Source organism: Lepidochelys olivacea (genome assembly GCF_965140295.1).
Source record: "Lepidochelys olivacea isolate rLepOli2 genome assembly, chromosome: 1".
NCBI lineage: Eukaryota > Metazoa > Chordata > Testudines > Cheloniidae > Lepidochelys > Lepidochelys olivacea.
This window is the reverse complement of record NC_140411.1, coordinates 337,165,044-337,178,182: the sequence shown is the minus strand read 5'-3', so window position 1 is coordinate 337,178,182 and position 13,139 is coordinate 337,165,044. Positions and strand designations below refer to the sequence as shown.

The 13,139-nt window shown below is 44.0% G+C and overlaps 1 protein-coding gene across 10 annotated transcripts in view; it reads left to right on the top strand.

Moving 5' to 3' along the window:
* Nucleotides 1-13,139, top strand: part of LOC311525190 (uncharacterized protein) — a 277,462-nt gene that overhangs the window by 191,409 nt on the left and 72,914 nt on the right. For 4 of the 10 annotated variants that reach the window (XR_014712713.1, XM_084637094.1, XM_084637089.1 and 1 more), the window contains exon 2: nucleotides 9,052-9,241. The exons of the other annotated variants lie outside the window; for them this stretch is intronic. Coding sequence is in view for 1 of the 4 variants with exons in the window: in XM_084637094.1 (XP_084493220.1) it covers nucleotides 9,052-9,241 (190 nt within the window). In the remaining 3 variants the exon portion in view is untranslated. The remainder of the gene's footprint in view (nucleotides 1-9,051; nucleotides 9,242-13,139) is intronic. 10 annotated transcript variants of the gene reach the window in all.

The following is a 13,139-nucleotide window of genomic DNA, read 5'->3' as shown; positions in this document are numbered from 1 at the left end:
GTATACCACCTTCTGACTAGCTGAGGGTATGGTCCTGTCTCAAACCACAAGGCTACTCATCATACATCTAACATTCTAATAAACCAGTTTTTGTTTCTCTTTAAACTTTGTGCCTCCCATTGATGGACATACAAGAGCCTTATGCAAAAAAACAGAAATAGATGCTAAACTTGTAATTTCTACATTCATTTTTTATTAGAGTTCGAACAAATCAAGACATGTGGATCAAACTAGTACCATGGACAGCTACTTTTACAATTACAGGCAGCTTTGTAAACACCCTGGCAGAATATCTTCAGACTGCATATACACTTGACCTCTGTATCTTAGCTTGGGGCAGAAGGGAGTTTGGCAGTTGTTGAAGATTCCAATACTGAATCAATAGTGAGAGCCAAGCAAAAGTGTAACCAAACATAATACAAAGTGCCTCTTGTAACTTGGCCAATGCATAGTGATCCTCTCTGTAACAGGAACAACCCTGCTATCCTGATCATGCCACATTGTGCCCAGCTGTGCAGTGGTTCCGTGGACTCTTGCTATTTAGGTTAAGAGAATCAGTTACTTTCATTTATGAATTAAGGTTGACCTGAGGTCTCTGTTGGTGAAAAGTTACTGCAAGCTGTGGGGCTTTTATTCTTCTGTGATCATATGGCCACATGTCTGGTCAGAAAGCCAGACAATGAAGAATCCATGAAAGCTTCAGGGAGGGAATTTGGAGTAGCAGAATGCCAGACCAAGGGGTGTAGAGCAATCTGTCTTTCACCCCCTTTTGTCTTCAGCACCCTATCTATCCAGCCTTGCATATGTGTTAACAGGTAGGGAAAGGAAGCTTAAGATTCCAATTGGGGAAAGTTTGCCAAAGTCAAATGTATTTAATATTTTGAATGAATCCAAAATCATCCAGCTTCAAACTCCCCCACACCAGTCAGCTGTGATCAGGAATATCAGTGTGGGTAGTCTATGCTAAGGCAAAGGTCCACACACTTTGAGTTAGTGAACCATCCCTTGGGGGAAGCTGTCTTTAAACTACAGAGAATTATGCCAAATCTGCATGCCCCATTAAGGGCAAAATCCAAGGATCGCTTAGAGGAGACATGGGCTTTCATTCTTTGCTGAATATATGTTCCTCTTCACATTCAGCCATGCCTGCTATAATGGACAACTGGAAACCCTGAGATTTTAATCTTGGCTGCTTCCAGCACCCCATGGCCTGAGGGTTTCTCTTCTTGAACAGGAAAAAAGTATTATTCTAAAAAGGAAAATAAAATAAAACTTTGCCAGCAATAAATGACTGAACAATGCTGGGTCTCGATCAAGAGCTCTCATCTTCGGAGTTTGCCTGGACAGAACCTACATTTCTCTTCCTCTGCTGCTGCACTCAATGGCATTTTCACGGATGAAGGGCCAACATTGCTGAGATAATGGAGGTAGGCCTGAGGACTTGGGAAATCCCACAAGAGCTGGAATCTCAGGCTAAGGATGAAGTTAACGTTTCCCTAGCTTTTATATTGTAGAGAAGTCTCACTCGAATGCCAGACACTGAGATATTTGTCTTCTTCAATACCCTTCAAGGGAATGTATTTTAGGGAAATTAGCTTGTCTGAATTCAATACAGATGTGTAGATAGAGTAGTGCAGGGGTTATGATAGTCTTGTCACTGCAGGTTACTGACTGGTTCGGTACAATGCTTAAGGTGCTAGCCTGGGCGATGAGAGAGACAGATTTAATTCCCAGCTGTACCACAGACACCCCGTGTGACCTCAGGCAAGTCACGTAGTTTCACTGCCTCATTTTACCTATCTGTAAAATGGGATCATAGTTCTTCCCTACCTCACAGGAGATTTTTGAGGGTAAGTGTATTAAACATACTATGGGGATTGGGGGGAGGAGGCAGATAAGTACCATAAATAGAGAATTCTTGAATTTTTGGCTCAGGTACTGATTCTATGTTTGGACATGGGTGAGTCATGGGCCTCAGTTTCCTGATCTGTAAACTGAAAAGCATGCATTGAGCCTTCAGCAATTAAAGTTTGCAAAGTGACTTAAACATCCTTGGTTGGAAGTTTAATATAAGTCGAAAGTGTTAGCAAAAGTTGAGAGAACCTGAATTTGTCTCCACGCTGTAATCATCACTTTATTGCAGTGACACATCTATTGTACAAATCCTGCTTTGTTTCCAGCCCCAAATTTAAGCACTGCTTCTCTAAGGAAATATCTCTGGCAAAGCAAGAGACAAGCTGTCAAGCAAATAGACAAACAACTCTGTCACTTCAGTACATTTCTGTGCAGGTACGGGAACAATGATATGCTGCTATAATTAAAAATGAATTACAACAGAGGATTAATAAAAGAAATGCCAGATGTCACCGGTTCATTGGAAGACTCTAAACTGGAGGAGGCAGGCAGAACAATTGCAAGGAAAACAGAGAAGTACGGTGAAGAGGCAGCACAAAAGGTGCCTAATACTTACAAGCTCAGCGGCATTGGTGGGGGGAGGGGTCCCAAGACAGACCGCAAGATATTCTGCCGAAATTCAGGCAGTGCAGACTCTCAAACCTACAGGGGGAAACAGGCAAGACAGGCAGCTCTAATCTGACTATTTCCAAGTGGGATTACAGTACAGCATCAATTTCTAGGGGCTGAACAGTGAACACAGGCCCCATTGCTGCAAGACTCCTGTGGACTTTTAGGTTCCCTGTGGATGCTGGAGCCTGTCCAAGCACAGCAGTTTGCTGGTTTGGGACCCAAGACCAAATCTTGCAAACATTTACTATTGGGCCCAGGATCTCAATAGCACTAATCACTGTAGGAAATCCTGTGTTTGGCCCTTGGAAGTTGCAGGATCGGGGCTGTCCATCGTGTTTTGTGAAGTGGGATGTTTTATACTAGAATATGAAGAAGGCCCCCAAAACTCAGCCAAACTGTTTGTATGCATTTGGCCAGATTCGCAGCTGCTGTAAACCTTCCTAGCTCCAAGTTCACGTGACCATGATGATCTCGGAACCTTGCCATAATTAGCCAGTTGGTTTCTTGTAGGTGGAAATGAAATACAGGGAAAACTACTAACTGGAACAGAGAACTCAAAGTAATGCAGCATCTAGACCAAGTCTATGGCGGGGGAGTTGCAGCTACACTAGCTTACATATTGAGGGTCAGATCCTCAACTGGTATAAATTGGCATAACTCCACTGCTTTTAATTTATACCAGCTAAGGATCTGGAGAGCTGGAAGGTGTAAATTCTATACACTTAGATTAACATAGTCTTACCAACTGAGTTTCTCTGCCTCTTGTAAGTACTTTTGATAACATGAGGAGTGGAATTTTATCTTCAAAGATATTGAGGTACATTTGTGATGCTGGAAGTCCATGGGCCTGTGCATATTTATATAGGCAGTGGATCTGAACGTGGATCATCTGGTTTCTCTGGAAATACAGAAACTAGAGAGCCAGTGTCGCCTATATCTTTAGATTTTTTTTTTTGTAACTCTTAAATGGGTAAGACTCCTGTTTGTGCTGAGATGCTGTACGGAAGTGCCAGTCTAGAACAAATGTGTCACTCTAGAAGTCATATTAGGTTAGCCTCTTGGCATGTGCTAGTCTGTCTTTAGACCTTCATTATGCAAAGGGGTGAGGGTGACATCTGCTAAACTTCATCTTTCCACCTCACCCCCATCTTGTTTCTATCGTCATACTACTGTATTCTGCCTGACCTGACAAAAGCTGTGAGCTCTTCAGGGTAGAGACTGTCTTTACTTGACTAACACAATGAGGCTCTGATCCTTGAGGAGGGTCCTCGGCTCCAGCTGTAATATAAAGAATGGCTTTTGGAGATCACTTCCCCTCTAAAGTGAATGGAACGCTATTGGAAGGTGCCTGATTTACAGTCCTCCAGGCAGTTTCTCGTTAACCAGAGAGCAGGTACTACACAGGGGTTGCAATGTCAGCTTCCCCACAGTGCATGGCCAAGGTCCTGACCTTTTTAATGGGGGAGGACCACCCCAGAGAGTAGATTATCCTCCATTTAGTACTTGAAATAATAATGGGCCTGAAACTCCCCAGAAAGCTGGAGTGACAGTGGTGAATCATGCCCTAAAAGTCCAAAGTGCTTTGTGACACTTAGGTAACTATGATCCCCGGTGTCGAAATAAGGATGCTGAAGCCGAGAAGCCAAAAGTTTCTGACATGGTTGACTAAGTACAAGCTCCGAAATCAGCAGCCTGAGCATGTGTTGTTGAGTTCTGTAGCTCAGGTGGAGTTTATGTTCATTGTTCTCGTTCTCCCAGGAGTTTGAGACACAACTGGTCTTGCTTCTAAATATAGATTAAAATTCTTTGCTGCCCATTCTGCTTTCCTCATTTGATCTTGGATAAAATGATCCATTTAAACTTGGTAGGAGTTGAATCTTAATTTCTTTCCAGAATACTTCTGGGTCCCATGTTTTTCTACGCTCTCCTGCATTTGCTGTCCCTGCATCCATTTTTGTGACACTTATTACAGGGCTCTGTTTCTTTTATGATAGTCATCTCAACTTACCTACTCAAGCTTCCCTCTGGCTGGGCTCCTAGATGCTATAACTCTGATGCACTAGGTACTTCTCCTTAGTAGCTGGGAAGAGATACCAACAGCTTAAGAGACTAGAAATGTGTAAAGGCAGGAGCACTAAGGGCTGGGATTGTCAGAGGAGCCTAAGGGAATTAAGGCACTTCTGTGGTGAAATAGAAATGAGTGAGAGAAAGGTTGGCCTTATGGGTTATGGCATGGTCTTAGGGCTGAGGAGACCAGGGTTCAATTTCTGTTTCTATCCTATACTTCCTGTGGGACATTAGGGAAGCCATCTACTCTCTCTTTACCTTGGTTTCCCTCTCTGTAAAGTAGGGATCGTTATGATTCTTTTCTCAAACCCTTTTCCTGGTCTGCTAAATAGTCCTTCCCCTAAAGAGCTGCCAGTCTTTTACATCATGCATATAGAGTGCTCAGCAGAATGGGGCCCTGATCTTGGTGATAGCTTTGAGATACTACTGTAATATTAATAATATCCACCTTACTCAGAGCTGCATGACAGTGTTGTCATGTCTCTCTTTGCTTTTTAATAAAGAACCAGAATATGGTGCCAAAGATGGGTAATCTCCTGCAAAGATGAGGAATAACAACATCCATAAAACAAATCATGGAGAGAAGACCCAATCCCATGTGAATATGACAGGAGACCTGGACGTTCTGCAGAGAGGGGTGGGGGGTGATGGGGGGGCGGGGAGGGGAACTCCAGGCCATTTCAGGTTCTGAAATGTTTGACCACGTTTACTTTTCACACCCAGTTCTGAAGATGGGCTCTAATCACCACAAGAAAAGCCATTCTAACAGTATTTCTGTCCACCGACAGATAATAGTGGATGGGAACAGAACCACATGCCCATCTTCTGAAGTGAGGAATCTGCAGGCCACTCCTTGAAGTAGAGGGGAGTGAATATGCTAGGCCAATCCAAGACCAGATTGAAGGGAAACACCAATGTCTGGGCAGCTTGTTGGTGTGACCACGCTTTCTTACGCTGACCAGTGCTGTCCTTGTGCTTCCCTGTCTTTTTTTTTTTTTTTTTTTTTAAAGAAATCCATCTGTTGTCTCTGGTCCTTTATAGGTTGTGGCAAGGACTATCTGGTGTTACAGTAACACAAATGAGATACCTGATGTGATCATCTTTAAAGACTGTAAATTGGGAAAGAGGCTGTCTGCTAGGCTGCTCCCGGAAGGTTGGAAGGATGCAGCATAAAATGTTACCAGGCTGTCATTACTTATCAGAAAGGATTATAGGGTATGAACACATTATTTTGCTGTACAGCTTATCTGTAAAGGCAAGCTTCTCCTCCTATGGCTTAAAACATTCTCCCAGTTCTCTACTCTTGATATCTTCATATCATTTTGTTACATATTGTATGTATTTATTGGGGCACACTGTTTTCTCATGTGATTGAGTCATTGAGAAGTTTTAGAATATACAAAGAGGCTTATATCTTTATCTGAAAGGTAATATCGGAGAGGAGCAGAGATGCAAAAGTTCCTGTTAGCCACTAGGTGGTGATAACATATTGCATATTTGTACAGTGAGTCTGTACATGTAACTTCCTTGCCAAAAATAACTAGGACTAATTGGGTGGTAGGTGCTTGTCAGTTTCTAATTCCGCCTTGAGACTAGTTCTTGCAAGTTTAGTTTTTAACTTGTAGGTAAAAACAGTCTCTGCTCTGAGTGGGTTTCAGCAAAACTTATGCTTTCTGAGCCTCAGACTCTTAATTCTGGTCCTTTTTTTTTTTTACTATATTTAATTAGGAAATATGAACAGGCTTACAAATCCCTGCCATGCAAACAGCAGAAACAAAATCATCATTACAAAAGTGATCATTTGTTTAAAGAGACCCTACACAGACATACAGTTATCAGATCTACCCGTTGAACAAGGTATTACCATATTAGAGAGGGAGCATCATTAGACCACCTACAATATGTCATTTCTAGTGAATTTATTAAATTAAGTGAAATCTTGTATTACACATTTAACAAACCAAATATGTCTCTCAAAAGTTAATATTAAAAAAATGAGACAGGTGTGCTGGTTGTTTGCTGATGAATATGCTGTGTCTGAGTATCAAATAAAAGGTAACCAAATATCCCAGTCTCCATTTGTCTTCTGTCTGTTTTGCTGGCATGTAGCTGGTGTGTTAATTTTTCCATAACCACAACCTCCCATGTTTTTTGAACTGGGGGGGGGTGGGTTTTCTCTATTTCTGTTTACAGTTAGAGGCTCTCAAACGCCGAGCAGCTACTAGCAGATGAGAGATTCTTTTTGTCGTTTCCTCTTGTGTGACCGTTTCAGTTGGGAAGCCCCAGGAGGATTACCAACGGATCATTTGGTAATAGATATTCAGCAATTTGTGATATTTAGTTACAGATTGCATCTCATTACTCTCTAATGACTAGACATGTCCACCATTTCTGCTTAAAATCTCCTCTTTCACATGGTTGCTCCAGCACTTATCCCCATTCAATCTCTCTCTCTATTTTAACCCCACTGAAACAGTACCTTAAAAGAAATTTTCTTCCATTGTGCTACAGACTAAGGTGGTTGGTCCTCTTTTCCAGATCAAACCTCATTCCTCTATAGTAATTTGTCTATCCGTGTCCTTAAGGCAGTATTTACACTGTACACTAAGCCCAGCAGTGTGGGACCCAGGTGTTTGGACTCAGTGTGTCCCAGTCTGTGCTTGAGCATGCACACTGCATTGTAAACCTGGGTTTACAATTGCTGGAGCCATGCTAATGCATCCAAACTGGACTATGCAGACCTTCTGACTCAGGTCTGCGGCTTAACCTGCATCCACACTGCAACTGCAAGTGCACACTGCAAGACTCTGGCTCTGATCCACCCCCTATAGCAGGACCACAGGAGTGCTTGTTAACCCAAGCTTGTTGACCCCAGACTGATTTGTGTGTGGACGGAAGGGGGGCTTGGGGTAAAACCTGAGCCAGAGCCTGGGTTTCATGTGCATTATAGACATACCCTTAGGTAGGTTTCTTCTTTTAGCTCACCACCTTTGCCTGGTATCTGAGCGTAAGCTCCAGCCTGAGCTGGAAAGTCTACACAGCTATCTTTAGGACCACAGCATGAGCCCTGCCATCCTGAGTCTGTAGACCCAGGCTCTGAGACTCACTGCCATGGTTATTTAGTGTCCCCCCCCCCCACATGTAGACATGCCCTTAGTGATCAGTGGCTATTTGTTCCAGTCCTTACAGGATTACATTGTACCTAGAAGGTATGGCATTATAAATCACATCTACTCATTTTATTATTGTATTGGCTGGCTTCCTCTGAATCATGGGGGGACATATAGAGACAGAGGTGGAAGCCAGATAACCAAAGCACGGTATCTGATAAATAATCACTGTTAAACTCCTGTCACCTTTTCTGTTACATTGCAACGACATTTTTTTCCTTGGCAAAGGTAGGCGGGTATGGCTGTTCCTTTTAAACTATCAGGGTTTTCAAATAATCAGCTCCCAACAAACTGTTAGGAATCGGTGCAAAGAGGCAGGTGCCACACTCTGAGCGGCAGGGAAAGTCGGGGGAAAACATACAAGGCACAGAAACAGTCTAGTTTGAGGAGCTAGTTTGAGGAGCTAGGAGCTATCCAACCCTGATATTCTATGATTCTATGAGCTGCATGGAACCTCATTGCAATGAGACTGAACTAGTTGTTTACAGGAACTTCTCTTGGTTGCTCCTTTACTCAATAATCCACCCCAAGTATTCGAAAATCATGGCTCAGGCTCCCAACAATCATCAGAAGCTAAATAAATGTGTTTTTTCCCTTCTGCTTTTTTGTGTCATATTTACGGCATTTCTCTGTAATCACAAGCGCCGGAAAGATATGTGGGGTATTGCTTCAAGAAAGCTGAGCTCACAGTCGCACGATTCCAGGAACTGGGGCGTTAAGGACCACCAGATAGCAGGACTCAGGCTAAAATGCAAAGAGTTGGTAGCACTGTTAACGTCCCTTGGGAGGGCTCACTTCCTGTAGCCCAGATGCCCTTGTGGAGTGAGCTTTTGGGCCGGTCTTCTGACTGTCGAACAGTCTACATAGTAAAAGGGAAAAGCCCTCGCCACACTGAAGGGCCCTGTCCTCACTATGCACCCTGGTTGCATCAATCTCCCTTTTTTGCACCCCCCCTTGCCAGTTATGTTCTGCACCCTGCTCCCTTTCCCTCCCGGAGGAGAGCCACAACTTGTAGCTTCCCCTGTTACCAGTTTGGAATTACACTTCATGTTTCTTTCACTTTGAACAAAACATGCAGTTTAACATTAGGGTTGCCAGCCCTCCTGGATTGACTGGGAGTCTCCCGGAATCGGAATCAATCTCCCAGTGGCTCCTGAAACCAATCCGGGAGATTTTAATAGGCCACTAAGAGTCTGGTGGGTGGCACAGTGGGGCTAAGGCAGACTCCCTCCCTGCCCTGGCTCTGTGCGGCTCCCAGAAGCGACCAACATGTCCCTTTGGCTCCTAGGCACAGGTGCGGCCAGGAGGTCTCTGCATGCTGCCCCCACCCCGAGCACCAACTCCTCAGCTCCCATCAGCTGGGAACTGCGGCCAATGGGAGCTGCGGTGACAGTTCCTGCAGGCAGGGGCAGTGCACACCCCTGGGCACCCTTGATCCAAGGAGCCGGACAAGCCGGTCACTTCCAGGAGCTGCCAAGGTAAGTGCCGCCCGGCTGGAGCCCACCGCCATCTCCCCTTCCTGCTCCCCAACCCTCTGCCCCAGGCTCAGCACCGAGCCCCTCCCACACTCCAAACCCCTCAGCCTCACCCCCCAGCCCAGAGCTTGTGCCCCCTCCCGCACCCTACCCCCCTGCCTCAGCCTGGTGAAAGTGAGTGAGGGTGGGGGAGAATGAGTGCTGGAGGGAGGGGCAGGGTCTTGGGGAAGGAACGGGGCAGGGGCTGGGCAAGGGCGTTTGGGTTTGTGAGATTAGACAGTTGGCAACCCTGTACATCAGCACTGTTCTGTAAAAGGGACTGGACAATAAAGTTAACATAATAAAACACATCCTGAGGCCTCACCGAGCCTGCACACCCTTCCAACTTCTTGCTGATTAAACATTTATTGCTTTTTTACTGCTTTTGGGGGTTCCCATGGCACTTTTCCAGTAGGCCTGTCCTGTAGAAGCTCTTCATACCACTCTAAAAGACATGAATTTCCCTATTGCTCCAGACATGCCATGTTGTTTTAGATCCCAGTTTAGTAAGGTTCTTAACCATATACCTACTGAACTCAATGCAACTACTCATGTGCTTCAAGTGAGCCCTGTGCTTAAGTACCTTCTAAAATGGTGTCTTAATCTGCACAGTCCTGTAAACTTTGGTGGTGATACATGGACAACTCAGCTCTCACTGGCAGAGGATTTGTATCTGAAATAATTTCCTGTATTTACTATAAATGAAGATTATCCGTGACATCCCGGAATCCTCTGCTTTCGTCAGGAAGGTAGACATTTATGAACAAATGGTAACAACAGATCTTCCAGGTTCTCTGCTTGATGGAAGCCATTGCTCACCATCCAGTCAACAAGGCAATTTGCGAGCATTTCCTAGCAACCGTTATTGGGCTGCTGCAATCTTACATCTCAGTGACAGCCACTTACTCCAGATCTTCCTTCCCCTGCTTCCCTGTCAATGAGGGAAATAGCTAAAAGCAATGATGTGTTGGGAATATTTTAAAGATCCTCTCTTTAGCTTATGATAAACCTCAGGCATGAGGGGTGTATGTGCTTGCTAAGGGGGTGGGAGGAAGAGAAGCCTGGGAGGTTTCATTCATTTTCCTATTTAAAACAAATGCTCATCCATAAGTTATAACCAGTGAAGGAACAACAACGACGACAACAAATTATCTAAAGTGCTTTTGCTGGGAACTGTTACTTTGTTCCTGAAAATAGCAGATGCTGCTAGAGAGTGATGTTGAACATAATGACTGCGTCCTTAGGGAGAGGGGAAACTGCAATAGAGTTAGGATAGCGTTGTATAACTGATCCTGGGGAATGGGAGGGAGACCTCTTCGGGCAGATGGGGAAGGGGATCCTTTCCAGACAGATGTTTTTGGAACACACCTGGGATATTCGTGCATTTCAAAGCAAAAATACTGCTCTTCAAAACATAGCCACAGAAGTAAATGATCTAGGGCAGTGTGTTCTTGCAGGTAGCTCACTGTACTAGGATTTAGGAATCCTGGGTTCTATTCCTGGCTCTGTCATGGACCTGCTAGATGACCTGGGGCAAGACACTTCATGTCCCTCCACCTCAATTTCCCCATCTGTTAAATGGGGATAGTGATACTGTATAGTAAAGCACTTTGAGATATACTGTTGAGAAGGGCTATACAAAAGTTGGATATTATTATGTGGCCCTCATCACTGCAGTTTCTGAGCACCTCACAGTCTTCAAAGTATTTATGTTCACAGCAACCTTATGAGGTAGGGAAGTGCTGTGATCTCCATATTACAGATGAAGAACTGACCAGGGCTGGGAAGTGGGCACCCTAACCACTGCTCTATCCTTCCTCCTTGGCAGGGATGATAGTAGAATTAAAAAAGGGAGTAAATCATCTGTCTTTTCCCTTCACTTAAGGTGGTAAACTTCTAACAAGGCTTTCCTGGAGTTGATGATGAGACAAGTATACAAATACATAGATTAGACAGAGCTTCCAGTTCATCACTGCCTACAAGTAGGCTGAAAAGGGAAAAGAAAACGCTTTAAAAAACATAGATTCCATCTGTAAATTGTAGAGGAGCTGTAAGGAGCTTTCTATTTGGCAAAGAAGATGGTTTCATCATCTCTAAAAGCATTGAATCCCAGCCACTGCCTGTAGGATTCTAGACTGGATGGCTACAGATGATGAGCATATCTCATCTGTTAGGAACAATCAGCCACAGAAATGCTAATGTGTGCTATAATGCAAGGAAGCAATACTTGGTAGCCTTGAACTGCACTTACATGCACTTTGCAACAGCTGCTCTTCATCTTCTTGGTGGTAGAAAGGATATAACTGGACTATTTTTAGCTTCTTATTGTTCTGAGTAGCCATATATCTCTTGGCCCACCATGAACTGTACTTTTGCACTATTTTCACCATAATTATTCTTGAAGGTCCCTAACAAAAGCCATCTGAGAAAGTTTCCGTAGAGGTAATTAAACCAGTGATTATACAGGATGAGATGTATTTAGCGGTTTGCCTTGTGACTTATGAATGTGGGCAAACAAACCTACATAGGCTCACCTTAACAATCCAGCCTCTGCCCCTCCTGTTTGCTAATAAGCTGACTGGTTTCAATTACATTGAGAGCACCAGTAAGAAAAATCTCTTTGTGCGCTGCTGTGACATTGGTCCGACAAATCTAAGGCTGGAACTTGAGAGCTATTGAGCAACTTAGGCAACTCCTTGTGCAGTTTCAAATCTGGCTGAAATCAGTGGGAGTTGAAGGGACTCAGGCTCGGATTCTCAAAGATATTTAGGCACCTAACTCCCCCTGATTTCAGCCTAAATACCTTTAAGGATGTGGGCCGCAGTCCTTGCAGGATTGGGCCAATAGTGCAGAAGCCGGCTTCTGTAAGAAGCTGCAGCAGACAAGGGGCCAGGTTTCCAGAGGTATTTAGGCAACTAAAGAAGCAGATGGGTGCCTAGTGAGACTTTCGAAAGTGCCTAGGCACCTAAGTCCCATTGAAATGATGGGAAGTCAAAACTTTTGTTCATCTGGCTGTAGGTGCCTATCATGCCAGTAAAATACCCTGATAATAGAAAGTGCTAAACCTAGTGCAGCCATCCAATAGATAATGTATCTCTGAGAAAATCATTACTCGTACCTTAAGCCAAGGAGTAGTCAAAGCACTTTACCCTCATTGCAAAGATCCATTCCCAATTACACATACATGAGTCCCTGTCAGCCACCTTGTGCCTCTCATCTTTCCAAATCCCTTCATGCTTTACATGTGTGATAGTCATTCCATCCACTAGTCATGTGACTCAAGGGCTAAGGTACAAGACAGCCCAGACAGTGCTGGGAAGAACAACCATGAGCAACAGGGAGAGCACATGGGTGAGGGACAGAAGCCAACTATGCAAAAACTTCAGATATTCAGAATGTAGTGGTCAAGGGGGAAACCATTGGCAAGACTAAGGCACATAATTAATGAGTAGTGACCTGGGAAAAGCAAGCAGAGGCAGCTTAAAAACCAGTGGTACATCCCTGGAAATGGCCTTCTGTGCTTACGAAGCATATTTTTGTTTGAGGAAAGGAAGAACTTGGCCATAGGATGTGTTTTTTTCAAAAGCTTTCATTGCTCCAGTCTCGGATCTAATGAGAACCAAATGGCTCCCAGATATCATTATTTTATAAGGTCTGGTGAACAGACATTAGATCTTTCACCTGTTGTAATCTTAGCTTAACCACTGCTGGAAATGAAGAGGGAGAATATAAAGTCCTAGTGCCTTCTGGAACAAACCCTTTCATTTTATAGATAGTAAATCACTTAAAACTGGAAACCACATTTAAGTAACACCCTGTTGCGCCTGCTTAAAAACATTTCTTCTTAGTCTCCTATGTGTAT